This window comes from Suricata suricatta, chromosome 16 (genome assembly GCF_006229205.1).
Source record: "Suricata suricatta isolate VVHF042 chromosome 16, meerkat_22Aug2017_6uvM2_HiC, whole genome shotgun sequence".
NCBI classification, from domain to species: domain Eukaryota; kingdom Metazoa; phylum Chordata; class Mammalia; order Carnivora; family Herpestidae; genus Suricata; species Suricata suricatta.
The window spans coordinates 41945281-41957203 of NC_043715.1; the positions used below are offsets into that span (position 1 = coordinate 41945281).

General features: G+C 48.9%; 1 protein-coding gene across 4 annotated transcripts in view; it reads left to right on the forward strand.

The window, feature by feature from the left end:
• Positions 1–8298: 8298 nt before the first annotated feature.
• Positions 8299–11923, forward strand: part of GRAMD1A (GRAM domain containing 1A) — a 23484-nt gene continuing 19859 nt past the window's right edge. For 3 of the 4 annotated variants that reach the window (XM_029925893.1, XM_029925894.1, XM_029925898.1), the window contains exon 1: positions 8612–8927. In XM_029925893.1, coding sequence (XP_029781753.1) covers positions 8662–8927 — 266 coding nt within the window. In that variant the 5' untranslated portion in view covers positions 8612–8661. Of the gene's footprint in view, positions 8928–11923 lie in introns of all 4 variants that reach the window. The other variant, XM_029925892.1, reaches the window with a different exon arrangement.

Sequence of the window (11923 nt, forward strand, 5' to 3'; positions counted from 1 at the left end):
TGTTTTTTGCTTTACATCTTTGTTGTCCGATATAGTAGAGCTACACTACCTTTCCTCCAGTTAGTATTTTCCTGATAAATCTTTGTCTATCCTTTTACTTCCAACCTTTCCTTACCCTTATTTGTTGGTTATTTGTCTTGTAAAGAGCATGTGACTACATGTTTTTCTTTGTCTAATTTGGCAATGTTTGTGCTTTAGCAGGAGTAGTTCATCTTTTTATCTGTATTATAATAATTGATGTGCTTGTTAGATTTCAGTCATAGTATTGTGCATGCTTTCTCTTTATTCTATCTTTTCCATGCTTCTTTCATGTTTTGGGCCTTATTTTGGATCGAGAGATCCAGATGCTCCTTCGATTTTCTTCCTTCTACTAGTTTAGATGGTAGACATTCTCTTTCTTTTATTTTAGATGCATGTTTAATGTCTCAAAGTTTCTTATCAGTGCCTTTATTCCCCTTGAACAACACAAGGACACTGGGGGAGGCAAGGAGGGACTCTGCTCTAGAGCCTCTGGAACCCCTGGACTTCAGGACTGCAAACCCCAGAACTCTGAGTTCATTAATTGCTGTGGTTCTAAGCCCCCCAAGTTCATGAGAATTAGTTATGGCGACTCCAGGAAACTCACACAGGTGTCATTTAAAATTTAGCTTTATTGATATCAGTTTAAACTTGGTTGTAATGTACACAACATTCCAAGTGAAATTTTTAAAAAATGTTTTGCATGCAGACTTTCCAAGTCAGACTCATTTTTTTTTCTCCCATTTCTGAGACTAGGTAGTGTTTTGCTTGGTATACGAAGGAGCCGAGAGTGGCCCCGACGGGCGTTTGAAGAGGGTCTACAAACCTCATGGGTCTCAGCGGGGCCGCACCGAGAGCCTGTCCCACCCAGAAGTGTCAGTTCCCATAGCAGCCTGCGCCTCCCTCACCACGGCCAGACCCCTTCTTCCTGTCCTTCCTTTCCTCAGGCTTCCAGGGTCAAGGCCTATTAGATTAGCTATACTTAACTTTTTAAAAATATTTTTATTTTTAAATCTTTATTTTATTTTTTTTTTTATTAGAGAGAACATGTGAACAGGGGAGAGGGTGGGGAGTTGGGGGAGAGAGAGAGAGAGAGAGAGAGAGAGAGAGAATCTTAAGCAGCGCTGTGCTCAGTGCGTAGTCTGATGTGGGGCTTTATCCCTTGACCCTGGGATCATGACCTGAGCCGAAAGGAAGAGTCAGACGCTCTACTGACTGAGCCACCCAGCACCCCTAAAAAATATTTTTAAGTAAAACCAAAATAGGTGTGTAATTCCAATACATGAAACAGAAAAATAAAAATGAACCATACCAAAGCTGCCATGTCTGGAGGGCTCTCCGCCTCACAGGGCTGACTGTGGAGAAAACGAGATCTTTCTAGTTCCTCCCTTGACCTCTGCAAGGGAATGCCAATTTCTCATTTTAAGAATTTGCCTAATAACTGATGTCGAAAAACACTCTGAGCTAAACCAAACCAACATGGGCACATGACGAGCATTCTAGAATTCTTGCATTTCCCATCACCGTATTTCCCTAGCACCTGCTTTCCAGCATCTTGGCAGTGTGGTTGTTGAAATCATGAGCCACAAATGTTGCTTCGAGCACCCCCACCCCACCTCTGAACACATAATGGCGACTAAAACATTGATTGGGCTTTCATTGTGTGCTCAAGCTCAGCTTAAGCATTTTACTTGTATTTTCTCATCAAAATCTCTCGGAACCCTTGGGGTGGGGGCATCAGCATCTCCCACACTTTGCAGAGGAAGGTCAGAAACTCGTGGACCACAGGGATTGTGTCTCTGTCCAGGGCTCAATCCCCGTTTTCCAAAAGAGCAGGCAACAGTGGGTGGGGGGCAGCCTGGGAAATCACTGCAGTGTATCAAACAGCACATCGTCATCGCTGCCGAAAGGAAGCCCCCAGTCTGGAAGTTTCCTCGAAGAGGGCTCCGTCCAGGTGAGACAGAGAGGGAAATGCCACTGGGCCTGATAGATCCCTCCCGAAGCAGGCGTTTTCTACAGAAAAATGTTGTCTTCGGTCCCAACAACTCCTTGCAGAAATGAATCCAGGTGATCAGAAAAATGTGATTTTTCAGGCTTTGAGAAGGAAACAGGCCACCTTTTCTTAGACTGTGTTTTGGGCCCTTCCTTTTGTTTTTTAGGGTGAGAGTAAAACATATAACATCAGAAGGCAAAATGGAAAATTAGGTGCTGGGAAGGAAGCTGGGGAGAAGGAAGAAACCCTTGGGAGTTTCTGGGTGACAAAACGCAAAAAAAAATCCATCTTTATCCCTCCTGCGTTGTGTCAAGGTGCCTATCTCTGGACAACTCCAGCACATCAAGCTTTCTCCCCGGGGAGCCCCAAGTTTCAGGGCAGGAAGTGGTCTTGGCCTGGGTGTCTTTGCTGTGAGGGAACAGCACTGACATTTCCATCCAAGATGCTGGGAAGACAAAGCAGCAGTTCAGGAGAAACAGAGACCCCAACAACACGGATGGGGAGGTCGAGGCCAAGGGTGGCCGCCAGGGAACTGTCCCACGTGCCCCCCTGGATTCCTGGTTACCACCTGGTGCAGGTCTGTTCGTGGAAATGGAACTCAGTCTGGCCCAAAGGGAGAAGTCTCAGGATGCAAGCAAGGAATTGAAGGGGAGGACATCAGAGAATCTGGGACTTTCCAGGGTGGAGAATGTGGGAAGGAATTTGCTAAAATCAGACACACTAGGGAAGAAATCTTATGTATAACAGAGAGTGTGGGAGAGGTTTGGTGAGGAGTCAGAATTTCCCAGGCCCACGTGGGCACACTCAGCGAGGAGACCAGAGGCCCCAGTTCACTGGAGACAGATAGACACAGTCAGGAAACCTTGAAGTATCCGGGGAGTGCAAACATCACATCATTGCTTAATTATTCGGCAGAAATACATGAGCCCACACTCGCTTGAGCACCCACGTGCCCCCCTGGATTTTTGTTTTTGCCATTTGGATTTTTTATTCTCTTTTTAAATACTGTACAGTGAAAAATAAATACGCCTTCTCATTCACCAGACAAGGTTGGTCCCCCCTCCCCTGGGGGACCTTGTCACCCCCGCTTCATACACACCCCTGGTTCTACTCCAAAACCTTCCGCATGCCTCCCACCCATTTATACCCTTACTATCCCTGTCTTCCACAGTGATGAGGCCCCAGAAATGGGGGGTACAGGATGGGAGGAGGGATAGCAGGGATTTCTACCCACGTAGGGGTAGAAATTGGGACAGTCAGCAGAGATTCTATCTGTACACCGAATCTCCATGTGGAAAAATACTACAGAAACAGCACAAGCCTCGACTCCTCAGCTCACCACCACATCCCAGTTGGGAAGAGACTCCAGTGGGCAGTGCTCCCCTGGATGAGGGGAAGGCAGAAATAATGGACAAGAAGCAGGTGGTTTTCAGCCACAGAGTTTTTAGGATGGAGAAACATGGAGGGAGCCTCACATGGGGTGTTCTTATGTAGCCTTGCTCTGTTTGAGATTTCATTTCCACACACCAGCCCTTCCCATGTTTCAAGGACATTAGGTTCTAAGGAGTTTCCTTCTCACCACCAACCATGAACTTGTCTGAGAAATCTGTCTGCAAAGGCAGAGATCAGGAAAGGGAAAGGCAATACTGACCGAAAGCCCAATTCCCCCATGTAACCTCAACCCCTAAGAAAGAATCTTACTCCAACCTTCATGTTTCTTGAAGACAATAATTCTGTGCAGGGAGAGAAGGGTGGGTTCTGGGAACAGATGTGCCAGGTGAGGTGAGGGACCTCTTGGTAGCTAGATTTCTTGGGGTGGGTGACCTCCATCAACACGCTGGGGATGCCCAGACCAGCCTGATCTTTGTTTGTCCAGCTGCTGACTGAACCTGGCCACCAAGGGGTTCTGTGGGCACAGCTCCAACAAGTTTTTCTAATAGAACTTTTGATTTGTTTCAGCCAAACATTTTATTTCAATCCTCCACGGAACTTTCAGTTTTAAACTGCAGGCTGAGGAGTGCCTGGGTGGCTCAGTCGGTTAAGTGTCCAGCTTTGGCTCAGGTCATGATCTCACGTTAGTGGGTTCAAGCCCCACGTCAGGCTCTGTGCTGACAGCTAGCTCAGAGCTTGGAACCTGCTTCAGATTCTGTATCTCCCTCTCTCTCTGCCCATCCCTTGCTCACACTGTCTCTCTCTGTCTCTCAAAAATAAATAAAAAGACATAAAAAATTATTAAACTGCAAGCTGAGCTTCACACTGGGCCTCATTCCTAAAAATCAACTGACAGGCAAGGATCATGCACAGTTGAGGAAAGCATCTAACATGAAGAGCCAAAAGACTCTGAAAGAAGAGCAAGGTGGGAGGACTTTCTATCCCAGGTATCAAGACTTATTATAAAACTATACATATAATTAGGATAAGTAAGTAAATATAATTAAGATAGTGTGAGTTTTGCACAGGGATAGACAAATAGACAAAGGAAGTTCTGAAATACCCAGAGATAGATGGATGGATGGATGGATGATGGATGAATGGTGGATGGCTCAATGTATGGGTGGATGGGTGGGTGGATGGGTGAGTATATGAATGAGTGGATGATTGGATGGATAATGGATGAATGGATGGGTGGATAGATGGATGGGTGGGTAGATGGATGAATGGATGAATGGGTGGATGGATGGATAATGGATGAATGGATGGGTGAGTGGATGAATGGGTGGATGGATGGATGGATGAATGGGTGGGTGGATAGATGGGTGGGTGGGTGGATGGGTAGAGAGAAAGGGGTTTGGCTGAGAAGGCATCTGTGGCTTCTGGGGATGCTGGCATGTTTTTTCTTGGCCTGGGTGGTAGGTCCATGTGTTCTTCCTTTATAATATATATTAAGCCATACATTTATATTTTATGCCCTTTCCTGTGTGTATTATCTGTCACAAAAGATTTGTAAACATGAAATACCAAAGGAAGAAATCTAACAAAAGATATGAAAGTGGGGGGAAGGAGAATTGGAGGAAGGTGTCAAAAGGTACAAAATTCCAGTTGTAAGATACTGACATACTAGAGGTGCAATGTAAAACATGACGACCATAGTCAACGCCACTGTGTCACAGACAGGAAGGTCCTTAAGAGAGTAGATCCTAGGTGTTATCACCACAAGGAGAACATTTTTTTCGTTTTTCTTTCCTTCCTGCTTTTCTTTTTATTGTATTTATATGAGAAGATGGACGTTAGCTGAACTCTACTGTGATCATTTCACAATAAGTGTGTCAAACCACATGCTATACCCGCCAGGCCACACGGTGAGGTATGTCAGCTGTTTCCCAATGAAACGGGAGGAAAACCATAGGAAGGAACTTTACAAGAACAATTATTTTTCAAAAGTACTTAAACACGCGGTGGTTGTGGCTGTGTCATGTTGAGATGTTGAGAACTGCTGACACTATGGAGCTGTATGCTGAAAAATGGGTAAGCCGGGGGCGCCTGGGGGGCTCAGCCAGTGGAGCATCTCGGTCATGGTCTTCTACTCTGCTCTGGGCATGGAGCCTACTTCAGAAAAAGGTTGTTTGTTTTGTTTGTTTTGTTAACATTTTTTTTTAACATGTATCCTTTTTTTTTTGAGAGACAGAGAGACAGAGCATGAGCGAGTGAAGGGCAAAGAGAGGCAGACACAGAATCCTAAGCAGGCTCCAGGCTCCAGGCTCCAAGCTGTCAGCACAGAGCCTGACCCAGGGCTTGAACCCACAGACCACAAGATCATTACCTGAGCCGAAGTCGGCTGCTTAACCGACTGGGAAAAAAAAAAAAAAGGTTAAGAGGGTAACTTTTATGTGTATTTTACTACAATTAAGAAAAACTCCTAACCATCCAGAGAGTGACCTAAGTACTAGGAGAGTGACCTCAGGTGGACATTTTGGAAAAGTCAGTAAAGATATCAATTGTTGGTTATAGCATAACAATGGAATTCCTATTGTCGATTTTTTTCCCCCTTGGAACTTGGCAAGCTGACTCTGGGAGAAGGGGAACAAGACATCAAGGCTTACTTTAACACTAAAGCAATAAAGGCAATGTCTTATAATAAGATAATAAATACAGTAATACAATAATAAAGGCGGGACAGAAGGTCGACAGAAATACCGCGAGGACTCAGAGATGCGCACGCGCAGGGGAGGAGGGGTGCCGGCGATCAGCAGGACGCTGCTTTCCCAGGGCGTTACCCAAGGAACACCCCCGGGGGACTTTCAGGACTTTCATTCATCAGAGCAGAAAACCAGAAACAACCTGCCATCCATGGGCAGGCGAGATGGATAAATAAAGTCTGGGGTATTCTACAACGGAAGGTAGCATAGTAGCAAAAACAGGTTAAGTGTAGCTACCCCTGTGACTGAATTCAGAACTCACATTGAACGAGAAAAGAAAGTCGCAGATGACACATGGTACAGTTCAAGAGCTCAAAACAAGTAAAACTAAAAAATATATTGTTTAGGGATGTATAGCAATGTGATTAAAAAAAAAACTACTAAAATAACTCTGAAAGGGGGGTCTGGGCAGCTCAGTCAACTAAGCATCAGACTCTTGATCTCAGCTCAGGTCTTGATCTTGAGGGGTCATGAGTCCAAGCTCCACGCTGGGCTCTGGGCTGGGCATGAAGGCTACTTAAAAAAAATAAATAAAACAAAAACTTAAAAAAAAATTTTAACTATTAAAATCGTGAAGGATTGACAACTGCCAAGCTAGGGGCGGAGAATTCTGGATGGGAAGCAGAGTGGCCTGGGCAGAGTGGGCTGCCTAAGGCAGTCACCAGTGATGTGCTGGTTCTCAAATTGGGTGGGGGCTAAGGGGTGCATTTTACTGGTATTATTATTTTTTTTTAGTGTTTTATTTATTTGTGTGTGAGAGAGACAACATGAGCAGGGGAGGGTCAGAGAGAGAGAGGGAGACACAGAATCCAAAGTCAAGCTCCAGGCTCTGAGCTAGCTGTCGGCACAGAGCCTGACGTGGGGCTTGAACCCAGGAACTGTGAGATTGTGACCTGAGCCGAAGTTTGACACTTAGCCGACTGAGCCACCCAGGTGCCCCATTACTGGTCTTATTTTTAACTCACATTATGATGCAGACACTCTTTAGTATGTCAATTATTATGCAATAAAAATGGAAAAGCAAGAGAAAAGTGCCCAGACCTAAGCCGTGGGGAATGCTAGCTTCTACAGATAGGGTAGGGAGATGGGTGTGCCCAAAAAGGTGAGACGGTGCTGCCAGTGAGGCGGAGGAAAGCCAGAAACTGGGAAGTCTCAGAGGCAGAGAATCTCCCAGAAGGAAGAGGGCTCTCCCAGGTTGTGGCTTCTAAGAGCAGGGTGGGAAGATGAGGACTGGAAAGGGTCCCGGATTTGGTCACCTAGGGGTGGCCCCTGGGCTGAGAGGAGCAGTTCTGGGGGAATAATGGGGACAGACAGGAGCTATGCTGTGGCTGGCTGCTGGCCAACAGGAGAGACAGACCAGTCGAGGCCCAGGGGAGGACAGCTCCTTCCTCAGTGGGGCGGTCACGAGGGCCAGACATGGAGGCTGACTTCACCCTCCTCTGTGGTATGGGCGCCCCCCCACCACCACATCCCATCTCTCAGGAACAGCTGGTCAGAGGGGAACATGACTCCAGCCGGACATGCTATTCTGGCCGCAAGGTTGTGACTCTTTGGTCCAGCCAGGACTCCTGGGGGGAGGGAAGGGCCCGGTCTCCTGTCCCTATCCTGGAAGTCTGAACCCTGTGGGGACAGAAGGAGGAGGAAACCAGAAGGTATGGGGGTGTTGGGGTGCCTGGGAAGGATCCTGGGGTCTGGGCCTGGCTTGTAAGGATCAGGGTCTCTTCCCCAAGCCAGGGGTCACTCTCTCTGGGTCCCACACATCTCCCTTCCCTATTCCCTGGGCAGATGGACACCAAGCAGCCCTTGCTGTGTTCTGCTGTGTGGACAGACAGACACTGATTTAATCTCCGCAGACCTAGGTGGCCTGTACTCCACAGTCGTGGAGCAAGAACTGGCCTGGCTTCCTCCCAGCTGAGCAGGCCGCAGCCGGCCACCCTCCCTTTGTTTGTCTTGGGAGGGGCAATTGCTGAGCAAACAGGGAGGGGAAATCCTGGATTCTGTCTCCTCCGCTCCATCAGCCGTTACCTAGGCCCGGAGGCCTGTGGGGCCTGCTCAGGCCTGGCTCCTTCCCGGTCTGGTTTGTGTATGGAAGGGAGCTAGGGTGGCTGGTGTATAGAAAATCCAGGGCTTGGCCTTGGTGAATCCTCAGACAAAATAAACCCCAACTCAGGGGCACGCGCAGAGGTTCACTGAGCACTTACTGTGTCCCGGGCCCTGGGCTGGGCATCCCACATGTCAGAGCTCTCTGACGCAACCCAACCACCATAGCAGGGGGCATCAGGCTCTCTAGTTTCCAGAAGAGGCTCAGGGGCACGAGGAGAGGACGTTGACAGAGGTGGGATTCCCACCCAGACCACTCTGACCCCTACCCTGAACCCCAGCTGGGCTGTGGACCCGTGCGGGGTGGTGAGAGGCAAGGCTTGAACAGGGGCCCTCCCCTTCATCTCTCTTTTTTCTCCCCCAGAGACTGTGCAGTGATCCGAGGCCCCAGAGACGGCAGGCGGAGTCCTTCCCATGGCTGAGCTCCTGCCCCAGCCGTTGTTGCCGCCTTTGGCAAAGGATGGTGTCCAGGACCCATCAGTCCCTGCAGCCGAGTGGCAGAACCAGCAGCCACAAGGTGGCAGGGCAGAGGGCCTGTCCCCTGAGACCTGGACACTCTTGGAGGTGCCCTCTATTTACATAACACCATCCAGCGATGGAGAGTCACCCCCTTGCACCCCGACCCCCCAGCGCCTACGTCTGCCGAGGACCCTAGACCTGGAGAGTCTATCCCAGGACAGGTTAGACCTTGGTGTTGGGACAAAAGAGAGGTGCTGTCTCTCTAAGGACTGGTGCTCGAGGGTGGCTGACACTGTCCACGTGCAGGAGCTGAAGGTCAGTTGGTGTGGCCTACTGGAAGTTGTGAAATAGGTACACAATTAAACCAGGCAACTGGGACCATGTGTTGGGACAACACAGCGGAGCTCTCTGCTCGCAGCTGAGCACTGCCTAATACCCCCTTCGACACACCCGGTGTTTTTCCTTCTTTTAAAAAAATTTTTTTTCAATGTTTATTTCTTTTTGAGAGACAGAGAGAGAGAAAGAGAGAGGCAAAAAGAGGAGACACAGAATCCCAAGCAGGCTTTCTGCTGATGGTGCGGAGCTGGACATGGGACTCGAACTCACAAACTGTGAGATCGTGACCTGAGCCCAAATCAGGAGTCGGAAGCTTAACCAACTAAGCCACCCAGGTGACCCTCCAGTGTTTTTCAAACTGTGGATCATGATCATTTCAGGGCTGTGAAAGCAAGGTAGTGCATTGCGATCAGCAGTTTTTCCAAACAGAAATAGGGTAGAATTGAAAATATGATGTATGAGGCATAGTGAATTGAGTAAGTGTGGTTTCCTGCAACTTTTGTATTACGTACATATTACAGGTATTTCTTATACTGGAGGCCAGTGTGAAAGGTATGTCTTGCTGTAGCTCATGGGCAAGAAAAAAAAGAAAGAAAGAAAGAAATTTAAACAAAACTTCTACCAATAAACCCTGCCTCCGGCACAAGGAGACAGAACTGAAGGTTCAAGGCTGTGGGGGGAAAAGAAAAAAGAACTATACTGGCTGTCTAAGTAGTAATGTCCACTGTGGTTTCTTCCAACCATGGATACTAGGTAAGAGTTAAGGTTTATGAAATAGAGCTCTGTGTACTGTGTGGAGAATTCTCAGAAACAATGATAATGCAGACGGCAAGTTGCAAAACGATACAGTAGGAGCCTAATCTCGTGTATCTTTCAAAAGACATTGAACAATAGGGTATATTGTTGATAGATGCATCCTGATGTCAAACGATGGGAAGGGGCACCAGAGGAACACACGTCAGCTTCAGGGAGGTGGGTCGGACCAGAGAAAGAGGGGCTGGGGAGTTGGGCCTTTGGCTGTGCCTGTAATTGTTTATTTCCTTTGAAAAAGAAAAAAAAGATCTGAAGTGAAAGTGGCAAAATATCCACATCCATTATATATGGATGGTGGGGATGATTGGGGTTTTTTTTTTCTGTTTGAAATAAATATCCCCTAATTAAAAATTTAAAAGTATTTCAAAAGAAGAAACAGGCAAAGGGAAGTACAGTTGACCTTTGAACAATGCAGGGCTTAGGAGTAAAAATCTAAGTGCAACTTTTGACTCCTCAAAAATTTAGCCACTAATAACCTACTGCTAGCCAGAAGGCTTCCCTATAACACACAATCAACACATATTTTATGTTATCTGTAGTATGTACTGCATTCTTACAATAAAGTAAGTTAGAGGAAAGAAAATGTTTCTAAGAAAATCATAAGGAAGACAAATACAGGTACAGTACTATACTGTAAAAAAATCCATGTATAAATGAAGCCACATAGTTCAAACCCATGTTGTTCACGGGTCATCTGTATAGAGAAGGAGAGCAAAGAAACCGAGGGAGATGGTGGGAGGGGCGCCTAAGATCTGCGAGAAGGATGCAGAGGCGGCCGCCAGCGCAAAGGCCCCAGGGCAGGCCTGGACCGGTGAGCTAGAGGAAGGACCGGGAGGCTGGGCGGTGGGCAGGAATGCAAAAAGAGGAGGAGGAGGAGGAGGTCAAGTCAGAATGGGGACAAGGGCCACCAGGGCCCTAGATTCTGGGAAATTCTGTGGGTGGAGTGGACAGGAACTGTTGGGAGACTGCATGTAGGTGTGAGGGAAAGAGAAGGGTCAGGAAAGATGAAGTTTGGGGCCTGCCATCCACCAAAATGGAGAAGTGGAGTGGGTGTGGGGCAGGGGTGGGGGGTGCTGCAAAGGTACAGAGAGATAGGAATGGAATTTTTCAAGAGGTAGGAAGAGAATGTCACAGGGAAGGGTGGGGAGCCAGTCCTACGGCTAGGGTGCCTCAGGCCAGGAGCTGTGAGGTGGAACTCGCGTTTCTGTGTCTTCCCGCCAAGGAGCGCGGGACACCAACGGACAGCCCCAGCAGGGATGGATGTCACAGCAGGGTTGAGGACGATTCTGAAGCCTACTTGCTGAATGACCTAGACCAAGTCACATCCTGTCTTTGAAGAGGGGCTGTCCCCCACCCCCGCTGTCCTATGGGAAAGCCCCTCACCACAGTTAGTGGGATCTCCAGGAATGGGGTGACTTGCCCCAGGTCACTGCACAGCTAAGAGCCAGGGAGGCTGGATTCTAACTTGGGCTGGCTGATGGGGACGGGGACGGAGTGGAGTCCCCAGATGTCAAGGACCTCCTGGGCCAACAAGGCGGGTGGTGCAAACGGATGGGAAGAGAGAGGCGGCCTAGGGGCCCCACCCCGTTCCCGCCATCGGCCTTTCCTCAGTGCTCGCAGCCCCCACCCCTCCGTTTCCCAGAATCTCCGTCCCACCTCTCAGGTTCCGCCCTGGGAGGCCGGCAGCTCTGGCCAGGGGCAGAATGGTAGCCGAAGACCCTTTCCGGGTACCAGGGGAGAGGGTCGCAGCCGGTGCCAAGGCAGCTGCCATGGTGGTGTTTCGTTTGCATCAACTGTTCCTCTTTCTATCCTTCTCTCTCCTCGGTTCACTTGCCTGCCTCCTTCGCTTCTCAGTCTCTATCTTTTCTCTTCCTCCCTCCTGTTTCGGTATCTCCGGCGTCCCAGCTGCCCCTCTCGGTTCCCCGCGTGCCCCGCTCCCCGGGCCCTGCATCTCAAACTCCAGCCGCGGGCCTCTCGCCCCGGGCCCGGCTGCGCCCGCCGAGCCTCGCCGGCCCAGGCCAGCCCCCGCCGCCGCCAGCCGGCCCGCGCCCCTCCCCCGCCCGGGCCC